This window comes from Leuciscus leuciscus, assembly GCF_965113295.1.
Source record: "Leuciscus leuciscus genome assembly, chromosome: 1".
Taxonomy (NCBI): Eukaryota; Metazoa; Chordata; class Actinopteri; order Cypriniformes; family Leuciscidae; genus Leuciscus; species Leuciscus leuciscus.
Genome location: NC_138725.1, coordinates 49,408,251 through 49,430,377, shown reverse-complemented (window position 1 = coordinate 49,430,377; position 22,127 = coordinate 49,408,251). Strand labels below are relative to the sequence as shown.

General features: G+C 37.8%; 1 protein-coding gene and 1 long non-coding RNA gene across 3 annotated transcripts in view; one reads left to right on the top strand and one right to left on the bottom strand.

The window, feature by feature from the left end:
• Positions 1 to 180, bottom strand: part of LOC309506202 — a 3,322-nt gene extending 3,142 nt beyond the window's left edge. Inside the window, exon 1 of the long non-coding RNA XR_014208681.1 lies at positions 1 to 180. This exon is cut by the window's left edge and continues 2,817 nt beyond it. This is a non-coding gene — a long non-coding RNA (uncharacterized lncRNA).
• Positions 1 to 22,127, top strand: part of prkcbb (protein kinase C, beta b) — a 127,856-nt gene that overhangs the window by 90,763 nt on the left and 14,966 nt on the right. For both annotated transcript variants that reach the window (XM_082179782.1, XM_082179781.1), the window contains exons 11-16: positions 187 to 278; positions 4,379 to 4,441; positions 5,554 to 5,692; positions 7,628 to 7,708; positions 8,902 to 9,009; positions 16,352 to 16,492. In XM_082179782.1, the coding sequence (XP_082035908.1) occupies positions 187 to 278; positions 4,379 to 4,441; positions 5,554 to 5,692; positions 7,628 to 7,708; positions 8,902 to 9,009; positions 16,352 to 16,492 (624 nt within the window). The remainder of the gene's footprint in view (positions 1 to 186; positions 279 to 4,378; positions 4,442 to 5,553; positions 5,693 to 7,627; positions 7,709 to 8,901; positions 9,010 to 16,351; positions 16,493 to 22,127) is intronic.

Here is a 22,127-nt window from a genome sequence, read left to right as displayed (position 1 = left end):
TTTATTCTAAAATATCCGTTTACACACATCTAAACTAAAATACTGATAAAAAAATTAATAAAAAAAACTTTGCAACTTTTCTATATTCAGCTGGAAGTTATAATAGAATTCAGATGTCTTACCTTCTGTCATCTATTCTCAGCTGTCCTGTGTTTGTCTCTTAATCTGCTGTCTCTGTGTCTTCAGGACCGCCTGTACTTTGTCATGGAATACATCAATGGTGGGGATCTCATGTACCATATCCAGCAGGTCGGGAAGTTTAAGGAGCCTCATGCTGTGTAAGTACAGCTCTCATCTCTGTCTCGGCATAGCGTCATCAAGTGGCTACACTGCAAAGATATGGCATTTTCAGAGTCAAATCAAAAGCAAAACGTTACTGACTAATGATCCTTTTGAGGGAAAAGGGCCGGTGAGCTCACCAAAGTTAAATGTTGATTAAAATGTTGAACTCACTGATAAGCTTTTCAATCAGCTAACTGATTATTTCACCATGAGCTCACCAATTAGTTAATTGATGAGCTCACCAAAATGTGTGTCTGTTAGTTAAATGTGGTTAAAGTAAAGTATTTAGGTAGCACACACTGTAGAATGAACAGGAGCTCTCCTTGTTATTGTCAGATGATGGGGGGGAAAGGAGGGACATTCAAAGGGCAGAAAAAATTTCCTGCTGTGCAGTGTTGTCACTTAAGTGACCTCAAACTAGTTTGGGCCACTCTTTCTGCTGTCGCTCCTCCTCCTCTTCCTCAGTGCCCTCCTGTTGGAGAAATGAGGTGTCTACTCAGCATAATTTGTAATTACTCTAGGTGTACGAAAGCCAGGTCAACCTGCTCTCACCATCTTTGACTTTCTCTTTCACTCTTCTTTTTTTTCTTTTTATCTCTATTTCTGCAGTTCTAATCATCTATTCATCTCTCCCCCTGTGGTTTGTTGAGGTGTTGAGTTGAGGCAGATGAGATGAAAAATATAACGCTTATTTGTGCAATATGTTTAATCTATGGTAATAAAGTAATTGTTGTTTTAACAATGTGCGAGATGACATTATCAACGGCCATTTTGCAAAAACCAAACAAACACACTTGATAGTGGACGCTTTCAGTGCATAAAGTAGTCTAGTAGAATGCAGTTAGAATGACCCCAAAATTCAAGATATGGGGGCAAAAATGCCCCTGTGTGAGTTTATGTCTTATATTTATACCATAGTTTAGCAACATCACATGAGCAACAGTGCCGTTTTCACGGATATCAGCATGACTGTGTTCATCAGCATGCTCAACAGTTCAATAAACAAGAAGATAATATTGTGAGTTATATTTTAGACACAATATTGTTAGTATTGTCTATATTTCACCAATGAAAATAGTTCTAAACAAAACCATAGATTAACCATTGTGTGTTATATAGCAACACACAGCAGTGTTTCATTACTGAATGAGTCATGTGCTTTAAACGAATCTGATGAGTCAATAATTCAATGACTCATTCTTGAAGACAGTCACTTGCTTTGTTCCTGAATGAATCAGTTGCATGAACTTTTGCATTTTGTTGATTCTGAATTAATTTGATTAGTAATAGCCCTATATTGTCTTATTATATAATATGTATTGATTGTAAAAATGTAAGACCTTGACATAGAAGATGTGTACTAATATCTAATAAGGTTAGAAAAAGGTCAAAATGCCCCTAGAAATGTTAGTGTCTGTCACTGCTGTAAACTAACCACCACCACACAGAATATGAAGAATATGAAATATGAATGAATATGAGCTTTGGTAATTATATGTCCATGAGTGACAGACCTAAACCAGCCAAGATACCAGCACAAAAACACACTCAGCAGAATATTGTCTAATTATTGTTATCGACAAAATCTAAGAAAATATTTTTTTAAAAATGTCATTATTGCACATCCCTACTCTTACTCTCAATTTTTCTGTTTCAAATTAGTATAAGATAAGTAAAAGGTAAACTAGTTCTCCTACTATTAAAGTGAACCCGGAGCATTTTGCATTCATAAAGCACAATCGCAAGTCATATAGTCTGATGCCTGAATTCATTTAAAGTCATCACACACAAGCTGAAATTCCTGTGAACCACCCTGTAACGAATTTGAAGAAAGAAAGAACCAACGGCAAATAGACAGGCGTTTGAGGATGATCTCAGTATGGGCGGCACCTTGGCAGTAGATGACTGAGCTGACCTTTGCAGCAATCTCCTCTCAGAACCGCGTTCTGTCTCCACATCTAACAAGCTTCATCTCTATTTGCTTTGCTTTCAGCTTGCTGTCTGCCCTTTATCATAAAGAATTAGCCCATCTCTGTGGAGGAGAGCCACATTGTCAATGTGTTGGATATGATGTGCAGCACAGTTCAAAGGTCAGGGTGATTATAAGCGTCCAATGACTTGGAGGACCTGCTTGATTGCAGCATTGCAATGATTGCGGCATATTGTAGCTGTTGGTAATGGAATAGATCCAGATTTCCACAAGCAAAATCCCACAATGATTGTAGGGGCTTTTATTTGTCTGTATTAAGACATAATGAGAGTCAGTCTTATTTGATTGTGAGACACAGCATATTTTTACACTGGCAGTTTAGTTCGAAACTGGGCACGGTTCGCATGAAAAATAGGTAATGTGAAAGCTGTCATGCAGACCCTGGAGCCGAACCCGAGACTACCTGTAGGAGTGTGAATATGAATGTGAAACCAACTCTGACTCGGTTCACACTTGTTTGGGAAGTAAAGTAACCAATTCAACACTAATTCAACAAAACGGTTGTAGGAGTGTGATGGTTTACATTGGATACGAGCAAAAGTGAGCGTGCAGTGTCATCGTGTAGAGTGAGTGCAACAAGTGCAGCAAATAAATGGCTCGAAATCTGCTGTCTTCTCAAAAGAGTCTGTTTGCAAGCAGCAGAATGCTGCCTTCATGCTACGCACAAACAGTAAACCCAAGTCGATCACTCTGCTGCTCATAATAGCACTAAATTAGTTTAAAAAAACACAATAAATAAATTAACCTGTTCTGTTTTTCTTTCTTTTTTTGTGTGTGCTGATGTAAGATGAACGCGAATGCACCAGGGTTCGAGACAATCGAGTGTGGATCCAGACTCGGACCACAGCAAACGTGGCCAGTGTGAAAGGCCCCATAATTACTATTTCTGTCGGGACCACAATCGTCAAATACGATTGACAATTAGCATACAGTTAGGATTGGCGGTATGGTTCTGTTCTGGGCAAGAACTCCATGTGCATCCATGCAGCCTAGCATGGATAAGAGCAGGGAGAGCAACAATAACTCCCCTTAGGGTAAACAACAGAACCAACAAGAATGTATTGCAGATTTCATTAATTCAAGATTTTAATGTACAACATAATTCGAGATTTTAGCCTGATTCAAAGGGGAATCAGAATGCCAAATCCTGACTGGACGAGAGGAGGAACTGGGGATGGAGGAGGGTAATTAGTTCCTGAGAAACGCGATAGCTGTTGATAATACTAAAGGAGCTTATACTGTATATGGATGCTGTGATAGGCATCGTATTCCTATTGGTAGACGTGGATCAGCTGAGAGACCTGCCAGAACTGACGCTACACTTTGATTTTCTTCTTACTTTGCTCCTTCTCCCCTATTCTTTCAGTATCTTGATATATAGCTACCATTTATTCACAAAATACACACAAACATCTAGTTTTAAACAAAAGGCCATTTAGCGACAATTACCGCAAATGGTAATAACACAGCGTTAATTATGGCAGACAAATCTCAGTGAGTTTTGTAAATGAAGCTCAAATGAAGCTGTAAAAGTGTTGCAAATGTTTAGCAAATTCACCTCTCGTTTTTCTTTCTCTCTGACTGGTGATAGCCGAAGGCTAGTTGCTGCTCTGGCCTGGAAACAGAAGTTATCTTTTGACATAATCTGGCTCTGTAGTGAGGCCTGTTTTCTGCTCCACCCCCAGCTGCATTAGTCACTGAACACAGATGCTAATTCTCTTCAAATTTTGCTCTAAAATATGGGACAGACAAACACGCCACCTGATAAATAAAAGATTACTGCATGCTTGTATTAATAACAGATATCTGGCTTGTTTTATCTCTCTTATGTCTTTTCCGAGGGCAAAGCTCCAGTCTCCGTGCTCTCAACAGAAAATACACCTTTATCAAACGCACCTTTATGTATTATTTATTAGGCAGATCTCTGGAATACTTGATTCTGATTGGTCAGTCGTCACACTATGCAGACCCCTCTACTTCGTGTTGGAGTTTATTTTGTGATAATGGCCATCTGACCGGCTTTTGACCATCCAAATTTTCCAAGAAAACTGATTAATCTCCTGTGCTCTGATGTTCATATTGATTCAGGTGTGTGTGTGTCTTTAGGTTCTATGCTGCAGAAATTGCCATAGGCTTGTTCTTCCTGCATTTGAAGGGCATTATATACAGGTGAGTGAAAGCCCAGACAGCAACCGTATATTAGTCACACACAGAAGTGGAAAAAGACTTGCTGATAACAATTGACTGCTCAGTATGGCCACAGCAAGAATATTTAGAGGGGCTGGGGTATTACACGACTTTGCTTCCAGAGCAACACACAAAACACACTTGCTTACACATAGCATTTGATCTAAGAGTCGATGCTGTATTTAGTTTGACGCAAACAAAAACAAGGCTTTGAGGGATGGAAGTACTGTCCATTCAATTTATTGTACTGTTGTTTAACTGAGTGACGATCATTCAGCCAGTGAAACATTGACAACACAATACGTCTTTCCACAATTTTTTTGTGGACAAAAAAAAAAAGAAGGATATCTTGGGTTGTGATTGATTAAACTAAATTAAAATAAATGATCTGCGTCTTAATGAAACAATGCAGCGTTTTGACTTGTTTTGCGTTTCATTACATTACAAAAAACATTATTCTTTTTCATTGTACCAGTATAGCAAGTCAGCCCCTGGACGATGGCCTAAACAGGAAGTAGGGCTGTAATCCAGTCTGTTAACACAAAACATGTTTCCACTGTAAACAGACAACTCTCATGAATTCTTTACAAAGCCCTTTTTTCTCCTTCATCAAGCTCACCTGTAAAGCTGCATAGGCCGGTCATTGTAATGAATATTAATGGTGTAGTTGAGATGATTTTGCTGGCGACATAAAAAAGTGAATGAATATTGCAATGCTTTTTTATGCTTTATTGCCATTTGTCCATTAAGTCTGCACTATTAGACTAATTTCATGACTTAAAAAAGATGATTAAATATTGTTTTGGATTGTAATACAGCGATAGAGTTGGAAAATTCATTAATCTTCTGTGAATAATTTAAAACTGATTTATCCATATGGTATTTCATGTAAAATACTTTAGGGAAAAAAAGCTAAATAGCTAAATATTGTGTTGTGTGTGCGTGCGCGTGGTGCGCGTGCGTGTGCGTGCACGCATATATATATATATATATATACAAACTCAAACATCATTGAATAACACATTCTCACAGTCATTCCTTGTTCTTGCTCATTTGCATTTCCCACTGATTCATCTCACCTCTTTGTGCATCAGAGATCTAAAGTTGGATAACGTCATGTTGGACGCAGAGGGTCATATCAAAATTGCTGATTTTGGGATGTGCAAGGAGAACATGCTTGATGGAGTCACCACCAAGACCTTCTGTGGGACCCCTGATTACATCGCCCCTGAGGTAAGTGCTCCGAAAGGGTCCTGTACATGTCTGTTGATGAGTAGCAAAGTATTGAATGAGAGAGAAGAGCCAGTGGCCTACATATTTCATGTGTTTATAATTCATGGACATTTGCTGATGCAGTAGTACATCTACCAGAGCTTCACTACTGTACCTGTACTTGGTCTCACACCTACCCACTTTTACCAGTCAGTACTTAGACTAATCTTATATTGGGATAATGAAAACTTCAACATCAGAGCCGACTCAGTGAGGAAGTGAGTTGTCTGAATTGTTCAGTCTGATTCTGACTGATTCACAAACAATTTACCAGATTCATTAAAATGAAAAAAAAAAAAATGGGGGTGGGGGGAATGTTTAAAAAATGTATGATTCATTTTTCTTGCATAAAATGGAATTCATTAATAATCAGAAACTGTATTTAAAAAGAATATTTGAAGGAGTTACTTTTTACTCTACGGTTCAAAAGTTGGTAGATTGGTAAGATTTCGTTTAATACTTTCATTTAAAAGAAGCCTTTTTTCACCAAGGCTGCATTTATTTGATCAAACATAAAGTAAAAACTGTAATTTTGTAAAAACTTAAAATCTCTGTTTTGCTATTGTAGTATATTTTAAAATGTAATTTGTTCCAGTGATGTCAGAGCTGAATTTTCAGCATCATTACCCTTATCACATGACCATTCAGAAATCAGCTGAAAATGCAGATTTTTTAGGAAACCGTGTTCATATATTTTTTCTAAATTATTTTTTTATATATAAAGTTCAAAAGAACTGCATTTATTTGAAATAGATCTCTTTTGTAGACACTACATTTTTTAATGGTAGTACCGGTATATAAAGGGACTTCCTCTACATATTCCTTCTATAACTAGTTTCTGATTAGTAATGAGATTATTAATGGGGTATTTTGGCAAATCTGTGCTTCGATAGAAGGAAATGAATCAAATACAGGATTTGATTTAAATACTAGTGTCTAAACATTTGCTGGTTTTACAATATTAAAAATGTTAAACGGCAAACACAATAATATAAAACATTTTTATTGTGCTAAGTGTGACCGTCCTTATGTTAACATAATGACAGAATGTAATATAACTGCTCTAGATTAACATTATCGATAATTCAACTTAAATATCAGGTAAAATACCAATAGGTTAGACTCCCTAAAAATATTAATAAGAAACATAGCATATAATAGCTGCAGTTTTCTTTATAATGACTGTATTCTCTCATACGGTGTTGTTTTTAGAAAGCAAACTCACTTAATTCAGTTTCACATCACCTATAAATAATTTATGTAAATGTCTAAATGTTTTAAAATGAGTTTACTCACTAACAAATGTGAATCTTATTTTTTGATAATGTAAAAATCTACAAAGAAAAGCTTTTCCCAAGGCATTTCTCTAGAGCAAAATATGCCAAAAGATGATTTTGAAATAACCACAAGGACACAGTATGTCCAAGAAAAGCTTTGTATTGTTTTATTGAAAGTCATCCTTTCAGTATTAACCACTGTATTGCCATCTCATATTAGTCATGTGCTTGCAGTAAAGAAAATGGGTGTGTTATGTAATGAGGCAGTATCATGTAATAGAAAGTTCATCTCACCGAGCACCACATGGTACAGCTCCAAGTGTAACCTGAGATGGATTCATGTCAACAACACACTCCCGAACCCAGACACAACAAGCTGTAGGAGTGGAAGGATTTCAGTTCATTTAGTCCTCAAAGCTTTAGCTGTTTCATATTGTGTGCAAGACACTTTACAGCACATAAAACACATGTTGAAAGCACCATGAACACTTCAGGGCTTCTGAAACTCTCCAGCATGTGATTGCGCGGATTGATTTAAATAATTACAGTTGTCCTTGGAGTGTTACCCATTTGTAATTGGTTCTGTTTACGCCTTACGCTCGGTGTGTGTCTGTTTCAGATCATCGCTTACCAGCCATATGGAAAGTCAGTGGACTGGTGGGCTTTTGGAGTTTTGCTCTACGAGATGCTGGCTGGGCAGGTAAGAGTTATGACAACCCAGATCAAGAAGGCCCACGTCAAGGGATTTGTGCCTTTTAGGCCTTCTCTCATTCGCTCTGTTTCATTTCCTCTCTGCTGCTTGCAGTAAATCACCTCTCGCTATCTCAAGGTCAGTTTTTATTAATTACGCTCTGCAAATCTCCCGAGACTAACGGCAAGTATTTCATGCCTATCGGGCTCAGTCAATTATTTATGAATTGTTCTGAAACAAGTCAAGCTTTGAACACTAGAGAAAAAAGTCTGAATTGTTTCCAGCGGAGACTGCTGCTGCTTAGCTGTCCTGACAAAAGGACGTCGTAATTCTCTCTAGTCTTCCCTAAATAAACAAGATTTGAAGAGGCACTTTTATGGTGATGACCTTCAAATTTCTGATGTTAAAGGGGTGGTATAATGCCCTTTTCACAAGATGTAAAATAAGTCTCTGAGGTCCCTAGTATGTGAAGTAGGTATGTGAAGTTTTAGCTCAAAATACCCAACAGATATTTTTATATAGCATGTTCAAATTGTCACATTTGAGGATGAGCAAAAACGCACAGTTTTTGTGTCTGTCCCTTTAAATACAAATGAGCTACTGCTCCCAGCACAGGGGGCGAAGCTACAACAGCTTCGGTCCTGAAAATTTCGAAAACGTTTTGCCTTTTATGTTCAAACCGTCATACAAAGATGGAGAGACTCAAGAAGAAGTGACAACATGTAGACAACATTTCTGAATGGTTAGTTGATGAATTTGTGTAGCTTATGTGTAGATATCTTCTAGTCATTGATTAGCATATTCTGTCATGATAATCTATAAATCGTGTTCCCGGGGGCGGGGTTTATGTCAATTTTAGGGTTTATGATGTCACTAACCCGGGAGGAATGTCGTGTAGTCCTTACCAGCCGTTTGTTGTAGTCCTTAAAAAGCAATTTCTTTAAAAGAAAATATCTCCTTTTGCTTTGAACTTTGAGCGTTGTGACTTTGCAGATGTTTTTTATGCTCAAACAGCAACATTACACACTACTTAAAGTTAAATAAGTTAAATCATGATAAACCACCCCTTTAAAGAAACACGAGTGAAAACTGCAAGCAAATGAGACATAATCCATGTTATTATTGTCGACCATTTATAGTGACATCAAACAGCATCTTCCTGTCATCTTCACTCTCTCTTCTCGCTCTGTTTCTTCCCACAGCCCCCGTTTGATGGTGAGGATGAGGACGAGCTTTTTCAGTCCATCATGGAGCACCATGTGTCCTATCCCAAATCCATGTCCAAGGAGGCTGTGGCCATCTGCAAAGGGGTGAGCAGCCAGTATACATCACATTCATGAAGCAGTGACCAAAATTCTGTCTCATACTGCAGGGAAATGTCCAGTTGAAATGAATTGTTTTTATTATTTGGACATCAAATACAGTGGCATTTAAATGTTTGCGGTTAGTACTTTTTTTTTATGTAAACAAATATAATTTTTTAAAGCAAGGATGCATGAAATTGACAGGAAAGACATTTCAAATATGTGCTGTTCTTTCAATTCTTTTGAACCATTCTACTCATCAAAGAATCCAGAAAAAATGTATAGCACCAAATATTAAGCAGTACATCTATTTGCAACATTGATACAAATAATAAATGTTTCTTGAGCAGCAATTATGATTTCTGAAAGATCATATGACACTGAAGACTGGAGTAATGATGCTGAAAATTCAGCTTTGCCATCACAGGAATAAATTGCATTTTAAAATATATTCAAATAGAAAACAGTTATTTTAAGCTGTAATGATATTTCTTTTTTTTCTTTTTTCTTTTTACTGTATTCTTAATCAAATAAGTGCAGCCTTAGTGAGCAGAAGAGCCTTCTTTCAGAAACTTTTTTTTTTTAATCTTACGGACCCAAACTTTTGAACAGTAGAGTATATAAATTGAATTGTGACATTTACTTTTTATTTACCCAGTTCTCATTACCATAATTCAAAAAGAATTGCATTAATTTATGTCATGAGAATACGTGCCTTTTTTGAATGACAGTCAATGGAGAAAGATTAGTAGTTACAGCATCTACCAGCAGGGGCTAACAGAATCATGCTAACAAGCCACACCTTGACCCCTTGGCCTGAGTGAACCCAAAAGGGTCAAATTCAGTTCAGGTTGACTCATGGGCCGGAAAGGTGACGATACAGTCCAACTCATCAGCATGTCCCTGAGAAAGTTGTTTCAAGGTGACTGTCTCTGCAGCTCACATACTATAAGTTGCTTTGAATAAAAATGTCCAGTAATTATATGACCTCATGTGATGCATTATGAATCACTTATTCATACTGCAGTGGTCAAAGCAGTTCGGTCTCAGCTGCCTTGAAAAATTCCACAACCTCTGACCTAGCCTTTCAATATGCATGCCACGACCCTCTTTATTCTTTATTCTTCATTCACTCTCTCTCTCTCTCTCTCTCTCTCTCTCTCTCTCTCTCTCTCTCTGTTATTAGCAAGCCAGTGCTGCTCTAGACTCGAGCGCTGGCAGGTGAAGCAGCGAGTACACATGATCTAATTCTTTATTTGAGAGATCTTCTCTCCTGCAGATAAAAGCACACAAACATACGGCCTTAGACGGCACACAGTGGGAATGCCAATGACTCTTGGCTGTGTGCAGGACCCAGGATCTCAGCTCTGTTAGTTTCCTGCTTTTACTAGAGCATGGCTAGGCTGGCTTTAAAGGGATATGAATGTTTTTTTTTTTTTTTTTTTTTTTTGTGTGTGTGTGAAGATAAAGCCCCCCAAAAAACAGACAAAAGCCTCAGAATGTCAGGGGCATCTCCGTCAATAGTATAGCGTATTCCCTTAAAGTGCTCGAAAGGGAGCTGTCTCCTATTTGCTTATTCTTTACATGTTTCTGTTCTTTCTCCTTGTCACTGCGGTGTCAGGGTGGAGCATATGGCTGCTGAGAAAAGGAGAAAAGAGTTTTGTAGAAAAATGAAAGCCAGGGATGTGCCGTGGAGGACGCGGGTACAATCTTGCGGTGGTTATGATATGATACATCTGTTATCTGGGTGAATCTCACAAAACCTGTCAACAACATTTAAAATAAAGAAAGTCAAGGTCCATTCAAATCAATTTCCCAGTTCTTATTACCGTAATGCACAAATAATAATAATAATAATGAATAAAAAAAGATACATTTTCAAACATTCAGCTATTTACATTTCAGAAGAAATTAAATAAATGCAAAGGGCGTGTGTTCATGAGATTCACCAACATAGATTTTCCCTGGGCTTTGATCATCTACCCAGCATGCCGTCTGGTGACCCATTTTGTTTGAGTTAGGACAATGGAAATCTTTGGTATTGGGAGGACAACAAGTTCTGGAATATAAAGTGGAAAGGGAGATGTGAGAGCAGGTGTCTCCGGAGGGACCTGCACACTAATACATTCATGCTAATGTGAGCATTAAATAATGAATCAACCCTCTGCGTTCAGAATCTGAATGCTACCCCTCTTTGACTGGCTTCATGAAAATACAGCATGCTGCTGGGTAAAGCCTGATAAACAAAAGACCCCCTCCTCTCCTCCCTCTGTTCCCTCGTTCTGCCTCTCTTTTCTACATCCTTTCATTTTCCGTCTATTTTCTCTCGTAGATATAGATGCTCTGGATAACCCTCGTCTTTTCTGCTTGTCGACTTTTTTCTTCCTCGACTTATCCTCTTTCTGTCTTCTCCTCAGTTTGTCTGCAGAGCTCACTGTCTTGATGAGTTCTGTCTCCCTCTCTCTTGCATAGGATCTGCTGTAAGTGCTCGCTGAACTTCTCTAATAGCTTAATTCTACAGTGCAGCAAGTGTGTCAGATCCTGGAGGCCTCTCTCCACAACAATCTCCTAAAATAGAGCAGGAATACTAAATGAATCCTTGACATTTAAGACAGATTGGAAAATCCTGTAAGTTTGGACGAGCCCGGCTTTAGGCGTGTGGCGCTGCCGCCCGCGCTTCCGGGAAAGCTACAATGGAGCCATGCAATATAAATGAGGTGTTTCCCTTAACCAAGCGGAGCAATCGTTCTTCCAGCACAGTAATTGAATGACTAATTTAGTCTGGCCTTGTGACTTTCAGAGGACAGACGGACAAATTGAACCTGTCGTAATAAAAATGTTGATGCCTTATTCTGCCATAAAAAAGCAAATCCTCCTCTTTGAATCTGAAGAGCCTGGGGTTTTAGTCGAAGGGGATATAGGCTTTTATCCACAGAACATCCACTGAGGGAATATTCATTTGTGCCACTTACATCGGCAGATTGCAGAGAAACAGCACAGTGAGTGTATTAAACTCTCTGTGAGACGTGATGTATATATTGATGCACAAGATTTTTATAACTGTGTCTCAAAACGTAGTAAGCTGCCTACCTAGACAGCATTTTTGGGCATCATGGGTGTATTCGTAATGCCCAAAAATGCTATTTACAAAAAAGTATGAAAATTAATTTGGTGATCATTCATTACTATGGCATACACTACCATTCAAAAGTCTGGGGTCGGTAAAATAAGTATCTTTCTTTATTTGATCAAAAATACAGAAAAAACTGTAATATTGTAAAAAAAAATTCTATTAAAATTTAACATAACTGTTTTCTATATTAAAATGCACTTTATTCCTTTGATGGCAAAGCTGAATTATCAGCATCATTACTCCAGTCTTCAGTGTCACATGATCCTTCAGAAATCATTCTAATATGATGATTTGATGCAAGAAGCATGTCTAATTATCAATGTTGAAAACAGTTGTGGTGCTTAATATTTATGTAGAAATCGTGATAATTTTTTTTTTCAGTATTCTTTGATGAATCGAAAGCTCAAAATATAAATGTTTTATTTAAAATAGAAATCATCTGTAACTTATTTATCTTTACTGTCACTTATTAACAGTTTAATGTATCCTTGCAGACTAAAAGTATTAATTTCTCTCCTAAATATCTCTCAAACTTTTGCTCAAACAGTAGAGAATGATGCTAGCAACACTAAGGTCATTGGTTCAATTCCCAGGTGATTCATTAACTGATCAAATGTATTTGTTCGAATGCAGTGCAATGATAAACTTTGGATAAAATCATCTGCCAAAAGCATAAACGTAAAGTACCATCTGACACCATAACTATGGTATGGCACCACCGCCAAACTTTTTGGTAAGTGTAGATAGACAGCTCAATATGTTTTGAGACACAGCATATGAGGATGATGGAGTAGCTGAATTATATTGTATTAATTCTATAAAAAATAATGAAAAAGCTGCCGGATGCGTTTAAGGACTGGTTTAAGGAAGATGACAGAGGCAGAGGATGGCGTACTGCTGAAATGGCTTGTGCAGCAGCGGCACCAGCAGATGTGTGCGACTGCAGTGCTCCGAGTGCTAATTGAAGAGTATTATCAGTGTTGATGGAGTGTACAGCTCTGATATCATAGGATTAAAGTGGGATGCTGTGGTTCTTTGATATGGAACACAGCCCAGCACACCGCTGAGAGAGGCTTGGGACACAAGCCTGATACAGGCTGATACGCCATGACTAAGGCCAATCTAGAGCTCGCACACAGACTCTCGCTCACTTTTTTCTTTTTTCCGTTTTCTTTTTGCATATGCTGTATTTGTGTAAGTGCTTGTCACTATACACTGACAGTACAATGGTATCTCGAGCCATCTGTCAAACCATCTGAGTGTAGATCCTGGTGCATGCTCAGCTTAATGCCTGTTCTTGATGCTGTTGGAATGTAGCTATTGTAAAAGTGGAGATAGATCTTTTGTCTTTTATATGTATTGTTGTTTATTGAGTTTTCCTCATTGGGTAGAAGGTACTGTTGGAATGAGCCATTACATAATCATTCACATTCTCAAGTGATGATAATACACCTTGTGATCAATAAGGGAATTTTAAAAATTGTGATTTCCAGATGTGGAAATGTCTTAAAAATGAGTAAAATTATAAGTTTGGGAATAGTTTTGCTCTGTTTTATATTAGAAATTGATCTTTGAAGGTGAAGCTTGGTGTAGAGTAAAGGCTGGAATACACTACATGACTTTTGCTCAGATTTTTACTTGATTTATAGTATGGACACGTTGATGCTATTTGCCAAAAGTCAAAGCTAGTCTGCAGATTTGAGTCGACACATATTAAACACGTTTGATATTTTGAACCAGAGATTTTTTTAATACTGTTTGAGTTGGTTTTTGCTTGAACACCAAAGTGTTTTGAATTGTTCCCAAATTGTTCTGCCCTGCACCAACAAAAAGTAAAGTAAAAAGTATTCATTATTTTGGTTATCTTTGCAGATGCACTCCTCAACAAAATCAGTGCAATCATTCTAGAATGATTATTTTCAAATAGAGTTGTGGTATCTTGTGAAAATCCCCAATGTTTCTACATAAAATACATATATAGAGTATATTATTTTTTTATTTATTTTTTTATTGTTATTGAATCCTTATCCATTATGAATTCTTATCCCAGTACCATGAAAGACTAGAAAAGTAATGGAACTTTATTAGTTCAAAAACCATTGAAAAATATTTACTTGTAAGAGTGAACCCTTGGTCATGATCCATCTTAGGTTCATTTGAAAAGACAGTGATGAGGCAAAACATCCCATAGGTTTCTATTGCTGTCTGTCTTTCATGTGACCAACCGAGTCACCGTCACTAGCCCAGAGATAAAGTTTAAGAGCATCAGTGCTGAATTCTCTGAAGAGCACTCCTGCCACACTTCTGTGTAGAAGGCTGAAGAAGGCCAGGAGGGAGAGATAAAGCACTCGACTTGACTCTGATGCTGCAGGTCACTTGTGTTTTTGGCTTCAGTCGGCCTCTAGAGTCTCTCCTGAATTGCACTGTCAGATTACAGCAGCTCTGATGTTCAGAGCGGGACAGCTGTGAAATATGAGCGGTCAGCTGTACAGAAACAAGCTGAAAATGAGAGATGGATGGATGGATGGGTAGGAAGGTTTTTTATAAATCAAATGTAAATTCATGTCCCAGTTATACTTAATGTTATCACATTTTCCTAGTTAAACATTAAATAAAATAAAACAATTCTATTTTGTATTTTTACATAAAACTATGTAGGTAGTAATGTTCTGTTTATTAAAACCAAGTATAAATTTCATCCATGTAGTTTTTTTTTTTTTTAAAGCATTTTTACATCTATTCCAAAATAATAGCTTAAGGCAGTAACAATTTAAACAATTGATTTTATTTGTGAACTGGTGTTCCGCTGTTCTTTTTAATAGTCAACTTATTTTCATCAGTCATCAAGCTCGGTAAACTCTGGTCACAGACACGAAGATGCACCTTTAATTTCAACAAGCTGATTTCTCACCCAAAAAAATACCACAGTCATCATGTTTTCAGGCCATTTCAAGTTTGATTGTGACCTAAATCGGTGATATCGAAGTAGCTGAGTTGTTTACTTACTTTTAAGTTGGTCGTCCCATTAACACCATTATGTTGTTCGTACAGACCGATTCGCGAATAAAACAAGAGGCGGGATGTGTGTTTTGAATAGATAGATACAGTATATTTAAATGGATGGACATATGGATGGAGAGAAAGAATCAGCCAGCTGTGTCTCTGTGGCAGCATGGCCCAGCTGTACATGTCAGCACTGCCACACAGTGAGTCCTGGCCCCTGCTGTATACATTAATGATGACAATGATGACAAAGCTTCAGAGGGCAGTGGAGCACACGCCTCTTAGCAAGCGCCATGAGTCCAGAAGGCATCTCGGGTCAGGGATTGATCCAACCCATCCCGACCCCGACCCAGCCCCTTCCTGATCCACTGAGGGTTAAGGCTCTACCAGTCAGCAGAGACCTTCATCTCCCTCACTTCACCACCACCTCCACCTGTGCCTTACAAGAGCCTGGAAAGACTTTCTCTGCTGCCATCAATTTTTCATGCGCACTGAGGCGCTGAAGAAGAAGCGGCAAGTTGTTTTTCCCCTCGCCTAATCTCTCCTACACACGCTAAAGTCACTCACTGGAATAAAATATCCAAACGATTTTGTTATATTCAACATAGCATGTTCTGCTGGGGAATAAAACAGCTGTCGGTGAAGGGGAAAAATGGAGAGAGTTGGGTGTGCCGAGGAAGCTGATGAAAAGAAGCTGTGCTAAAACAAAGGTTGCAAAGTAACAATTATTTGAACAAAAAAATGTAACGACATTCTCATTTCTCTGGATTTAGTTTTACGCCCTCCAGGGATATTAATGGAACATGCATTTTTGACCCATAAAACAAAATTATTGAACAAAACTCTTTGGAGTGGGGCCAATCTACAGTATGGCAGGTACCCTGGCTGTATTTTGAGCTAAATATTTTAGCTCTGTGTGTTGCATATTAATATAATATAGTTAAATATACATGCATATTAATTTAAATATATTAGTGAAAAATGTATCATGCGGCATACATAATTTATGTACTAAGCTAGAAACTACTCTCTGCTCATCCTGTAATGTAAATGTCTTTTGTCAGAAAGAAAATATAGATATGCTATTATTTCTGATTAACTTGATTTAATTATTCTGTATATCATCTATTTAATTTGATTATTTCTTAAGCAATTGACAGCCATACTATATACCTTGTGGTCCTCTCACCTCTCCGCTCTGTACTGTTTCAGCTGATGACCAAACACCCAGGAAAGCGTCTGGGCTGTGGCCCTGAGGGTGAGAGAGACATCAGGGAACACGGCTTCTTCCGTTACATGGATTGGGAGAAGCTGGAGAACAAGGAAGTTCAGCCACCATTTAAACCAAAGGCCGTAAGTCCAGCCAATCACCTCCCCGCTAACACACAAACACATTATTCTCTCTCTCTTACTCGCATTCACTCCTCGTGTGTTTCTGTGATCTGGAACACTGGTGGTTATTTCAGAATTAAGTCTAAATTGGAGTTTCATTATCTTTTATCTTTCTTAGCCCAATACTTTACACGTAATGCATGACATGATTTGCCAAAGTAAGACAGCATTGCATCAACATTAACAACCCTAATGACTATTCCTAAACCCAATCTGACCTCAACTTGATTTAAACTCATCAGTTACTCAGTTTGAACGGAATTTGAATTTGAATATCAGGAAGTATAATTTAAATTGGATTAGAAATATTTGAAATGTCACCTGTAGACGTTTGTATTTTATAATTTATTATTTTTTTCATTATATTTAATTAATTTTTGATTTTATTTTATAAATATTTAATTAATTAATTAATTTTCAGATTTTTTTATGGTGAAATAACATCTTTCCTAGAATGTTGTAGTTTATGCAAAATAATATATATTCACTAGATTGAAAATTTGACGTTACATTTATTTTTATAAAGTAAAAAATCAGTTATAAATCTGAAACGGTGGACATTTTGTTTATTTGTTTTTTTAATATGTGGCAAAAATAGGATCTGTTTACTATAGTTGGCTGACATTTGACTGTATTAAAGATGTTGACAAAAAATTATGCATTTCAGGGAATAAATGAGAATTATTTGTAAATGTATAAATGTAATTATTTATGTTTTGTCACAAAACTTGTATTGGATTAATTCCAAGTATTCCTTGTTTTGAAATAATTGAAGTTAAACTCACTTGTGTTTCTTTAAATTGTAACAGAAAATTCTTCTTGTCATTCTAATACAAATTCCAGTTCAACATCCTGTCGGTCTCAATTCAATTTAATTTATCAAATTCCTCTTCCTAAATTCTGAATTTCACTCAACCCTGCAGTCTAGAAACCTAAGCCTATAATCAGAGGGCTGTGATTTGGTTAATATGGATGTTGTCTCAGGACCAGCAAAGGATGTTAATCCAGGAAAATGTCTTACTTGTGTAAATCAAATTAAATGACCTATAACAGTTCAAGCTCAAACTGGCCAACTGGACATGTAGTTTTTGAAGCCAGTGTCAAAGTAGTCAAATTCTACTGTAGCACAGAGATGACAAGTAAAACTTTCAGGGCAGTGGAGAGCAGTAGGGTGTAATGAGGAGCCTGTATGTCCTCCTTACACACCACAGCAAGAGGCACAGTAGCATCTTAGCTTTGTCTGGCCGAGCTGAGGCGCGTTTGTCAGCCTCAGTCAGATCCTTAATGAGTACAGCTTCTCTGTGTGTGTGTGTGTGTGTGTGTGTGTGTGTGTGTGTGTGTGTGTGTGTGTGTGTGTGTGTGTGTGTGTGTGTGTGTGTGTGTGTGTGTGTGTGTGTGTGTGTGTGTGTGTGTGTGTGTGTGTGTGTGTGTGTGTGTGTGTGTGTGTGTGTGTGTGTGTGTGTGTGTGTGTGTGTGTGTGTGTGTGTGCGAGCTGTCAGATGGAGCAGGCATTGCCCAGGCAGTGCTGCATTGTGCTTCCCTCCACGTCAGCCTTCCTGACCTTCTGCTCGGACTCAGACTGGCCTCAGAAGTGATCTCCTTTCTGCAGTGCCTTCCTGGTTATGAGGTCTCGGCACAATCATTGAGAACAGATTGTCCTGTTGATTGTCTCAAGTTTTATTTTAGCTCTTGAATTGAATGCTTTAGTTTTAGTTGAAGTTGTAAAGGTGAAGCCAAGTGTGTCATTTCTGGGCCACTAGTGTCACCAAAAGGAATTGCAAAAGAAATAATGACTGTTTTCAAACAGGTTTTCTTGACACACACCCTTTCTTCCATTAGACGGATAGTCCTACCTCCAAAATCACACCATTGGTTGAGCCAATGTTGCTGGGTCAGGTTGGTCGGTATGTCCCAACAGAGCAATGTGTTTGACATTAAACGTCATTGGTTCTTGCTTGTCTCATAATCAATTGCAACACTGTGCTATTTTTGTCATTTCATTTTTATTTTACGATAATTGTACGATAATTTCACTATTTAATACCACAGCATAGTTTTTACTATAGCTAAACTTGAACATGAATAATCTGGAGACAAAGTCAACATCCTTTTTGCAGAATTTTCTGCTTGAAATCATTCCTGTCTTCGGTTTTTCAGGCTTTCTTGCACAGTTAGTTACATTAGCTCACTGTTCAGGTGTGTGTGTGATTGGGAGTGTTCACATGGCGTTTGCTGCCTGTGGCAGCAGATGGATGTTTGTGTGCTGGTGTCATTAGCTGAGCACAAAGACGGATGATTTTAGACCCTCTTCGTGACGATGCCCGCATGCCGGATGGACGCTCAAATAACGTGATTTGCAAACTTCATCAAAGGCAATTAGGATTTGAACGAGACTAATTTTGTCTCATGTGGAGACCAAAAAGACATGCACACATAAACATTTTCCAAAACTTAGTAAGAGGCATCCGTAGGCAGCATGTTAAGGCATCACAGGCACGCTCCAGAAAAAAAGGCCATCCCAGAATGCACTGTAATGAGCGCAGTGAATACAAAATACAAGATGGCGGACAATGTGAGAGAAATGCGATTATAAATATAATTCATTCAATTAGGGGTGCACGGAAAATTGCGGCCAATATGGATCATTATTTTTATGTCTGTAGACCCTTTTTGCTGGGGCATGAGCCTCAGTTTAAAAAAAAAAACTAATAAATTCTTATGTGTTAGTAGAGATTGCCATATGCTATCCTGAAAGTAATTTTCCCTGATCAGTTTTTCAAGCAATTGTGTCGTGTTTCCTATCAGCTGTTTAGAAACAGAATTAGCCATGCCAGATTTGTGAATGAATCACTCTTCTGATCTGATTAGTCAAAATTGTTTGCCAAAAGGTCCGAAATTGTTCACTATTCAGTTTGATTCGTTCAGATAGTTCACTTACGCACTAGATATTGTATCTGTTATTGGATACTTTGTTAGACAGAAAACAAAAATAGCACCGGATGAGGGGATATATACCTATAATCCTTTGTAGGAATAAAAACATGACTTCTGTCATTTGTCAATGATGAAGCAGCACTATATTTCGCATACAGCTTGTGAAAGATGCTTTTTATGGCCTTTTTTAAATATTAAAATAGGTTTTTGTCAATGTCAGTTCATGTTCTTGTCATGAATTTAGGCATCTCAGCATAATAATACACAGTAAGAAATATGGATAATTATTCATTTTGAGAGAAGCTGAGATAAAGTAGAGGTGGGAAGTAACTTTAGTAAAAAAATAAATCTTTGCCATAATCTATCACTATCCCTTTGAATAAGTAGATGGTGGCAAACGTAATCTAAAAAATAGATGCAAATGAATATACAGATAATAAATAAATATAATTGAATCACTAATAATGCCTGATTTGGTCTCAATGTGTTGTTCATCAAAATAAAAAATTATGACAAAAAAATGACAATAATGTATATGCTATATTTATATTTCTCATGTCTTCAGTATTTATTGGATTAACTCGAGTCTCCTGTATGATTCCTGAGCATCTAGAGCATTCAAAATCACTAACTTTTGACTTTTATAATGCCACCTTAAAAGGCAGCTCCCAATGTAGGCAGTGAGGCAGCTAACTAGGTATTCTTTTCAAAACTATTATGTGCATTTGAAGGTCCAGAACATGTAGACCGAAGACTGTTCCCTAGAATCTGCCCCGTTTGCTGAGCACCTCCTTGCCCAGATCTCACTCCGCTGGGAAACACAGTTGTCTGACGTAGGATTTGGATGGAGAGTCCCTCTACACATCACAGCCTGTGGCTCTGAAATTAAGCGTGACAGCAGTGTCTGGCAAGGGATCATGCCATTGAGGTGGATTAGGGAATCGCACCCAGGTGATGCGAGACAGTCAGAGTGACTTTACAGCTCAGGTTTGGAGCAGAACGAGGGGACGGCCTCCATACGGAGCTCTTCATTTCTCTGCTGGTGCTGTTGAATTATCTGGTGGCAGGTGAGAAGTGACTATTGATTTGTTGTTTGGGATGCTAGCCAGCTCTAGGTGGAACGCCTCTGGCTGTTTCTGCAGCAGATGGACTGTTGTTGCCTACGTGGTACAAGACTGGCAGTGATAGCACGCGTGTGCCAGCCACGGGAGGGCGGCTCTCTGAACGCTGACAGTCTCGTTGCTGCCAGCGCTGCTCACTCTCACTTCCTGTATGTCACTCGGCACCTTCTCTATGTCGGTGCAGATTGGACACGGTCACCTTAGTCTCACCCTTTCATTGACACACACTGTCCATCATGCTCTGCTCCTGCTGGAATAAAGGAATGATGGGTGGAGGTGAATAGGGATCAAAGCCAGGTGAGGAGAGTGACAGATTCATTATGAAATGTCTTGCTGATATTGTCAGGTTGATGCTGTTTATGCAAGTTAATACTGGTGCTGGTTTTGGTGATCATGAAGCATGATGTCAAGCATGATCTTTTTGGTGAATGCATTAATGCATCTCTCTGGTTAAAGGGATAGTTCACACAAAAGAAGGTATATAAACTAACCATTTTGCAGAATGTCCCGGGTATCTTTCCGTACAGTGAAAGTGAATGAGAACGGATGCAGTTGAGCCCCAAAAATGACAATGACCAAGTTATGGCAGGATGCGAAGTTTGACATCAGTGATTATTCATAATCTTGAATGATAATATGATTATTTCTGGGAGACCTATTCCAAACCCAAATTGCACAGCCAGCTTTCCCACCTCTAATTGTAATACATTTGTTTTAGATTAAATTAGATGGATATTCCTTATAAAACAACACTTGTTTATCCAATTCAAATCTAATTATACAATTATAATTTAGTTTTAGTTTATTATTAAGGTTTGTTTTGTGTGTGTAACTGTTTAGTGTAGTTTTGGATGATTGGGAACATTTTGTTTAAACAATTCATAAAGTTATGTTTATAATATACGTTTGGGGTCATTAATTAGACACATTAAATTGATCTAAGGTGACAATGAAGATATTTATACATTTTCAGATTTCTATTTCAAATGAAAGTTGTTCTTTAAACTTTCAAGTGATCAAAGAATCCTGAACAAATTTATCACGGTTTCCACAACAATATTAAGTAGCACAACTTTTTTCAACATTGATCAACATTGATAATAATAATAAATGTTTCTTGCAGCAAATCAACATATTAGAATGATTTCTGAAGGATCATGTGAAACTGAAGACTAGAGTAATGTAAATCAGCTTTGCAATCACAGGATAAATTACATTTTAAAATATAGAATAATAGAAAACAGCTATTCACAGTTAATGTTTTGGTCAATAATATTTCACAATATTACTGTTTTTACTGAAACTTGGTATGTCTCCGTATAGATACAATAGCGTGTGTGCATAACCTCAGGTTAAGACTCACTGTAATAATTTTACTGTAAATGGCTATGGATAAAAGCAGCTTGAGAAGACACTGTGGAAACACCATCATCTCATGCTGAGGTCCAGCAATGGTCTTTTGAACAAGGCTTGCCCGGAGTGAAAGTTGGAGAGCATGTTGTAGACAGAAGTGAGAACTATGGGTCGTGTGAGCCTGATGC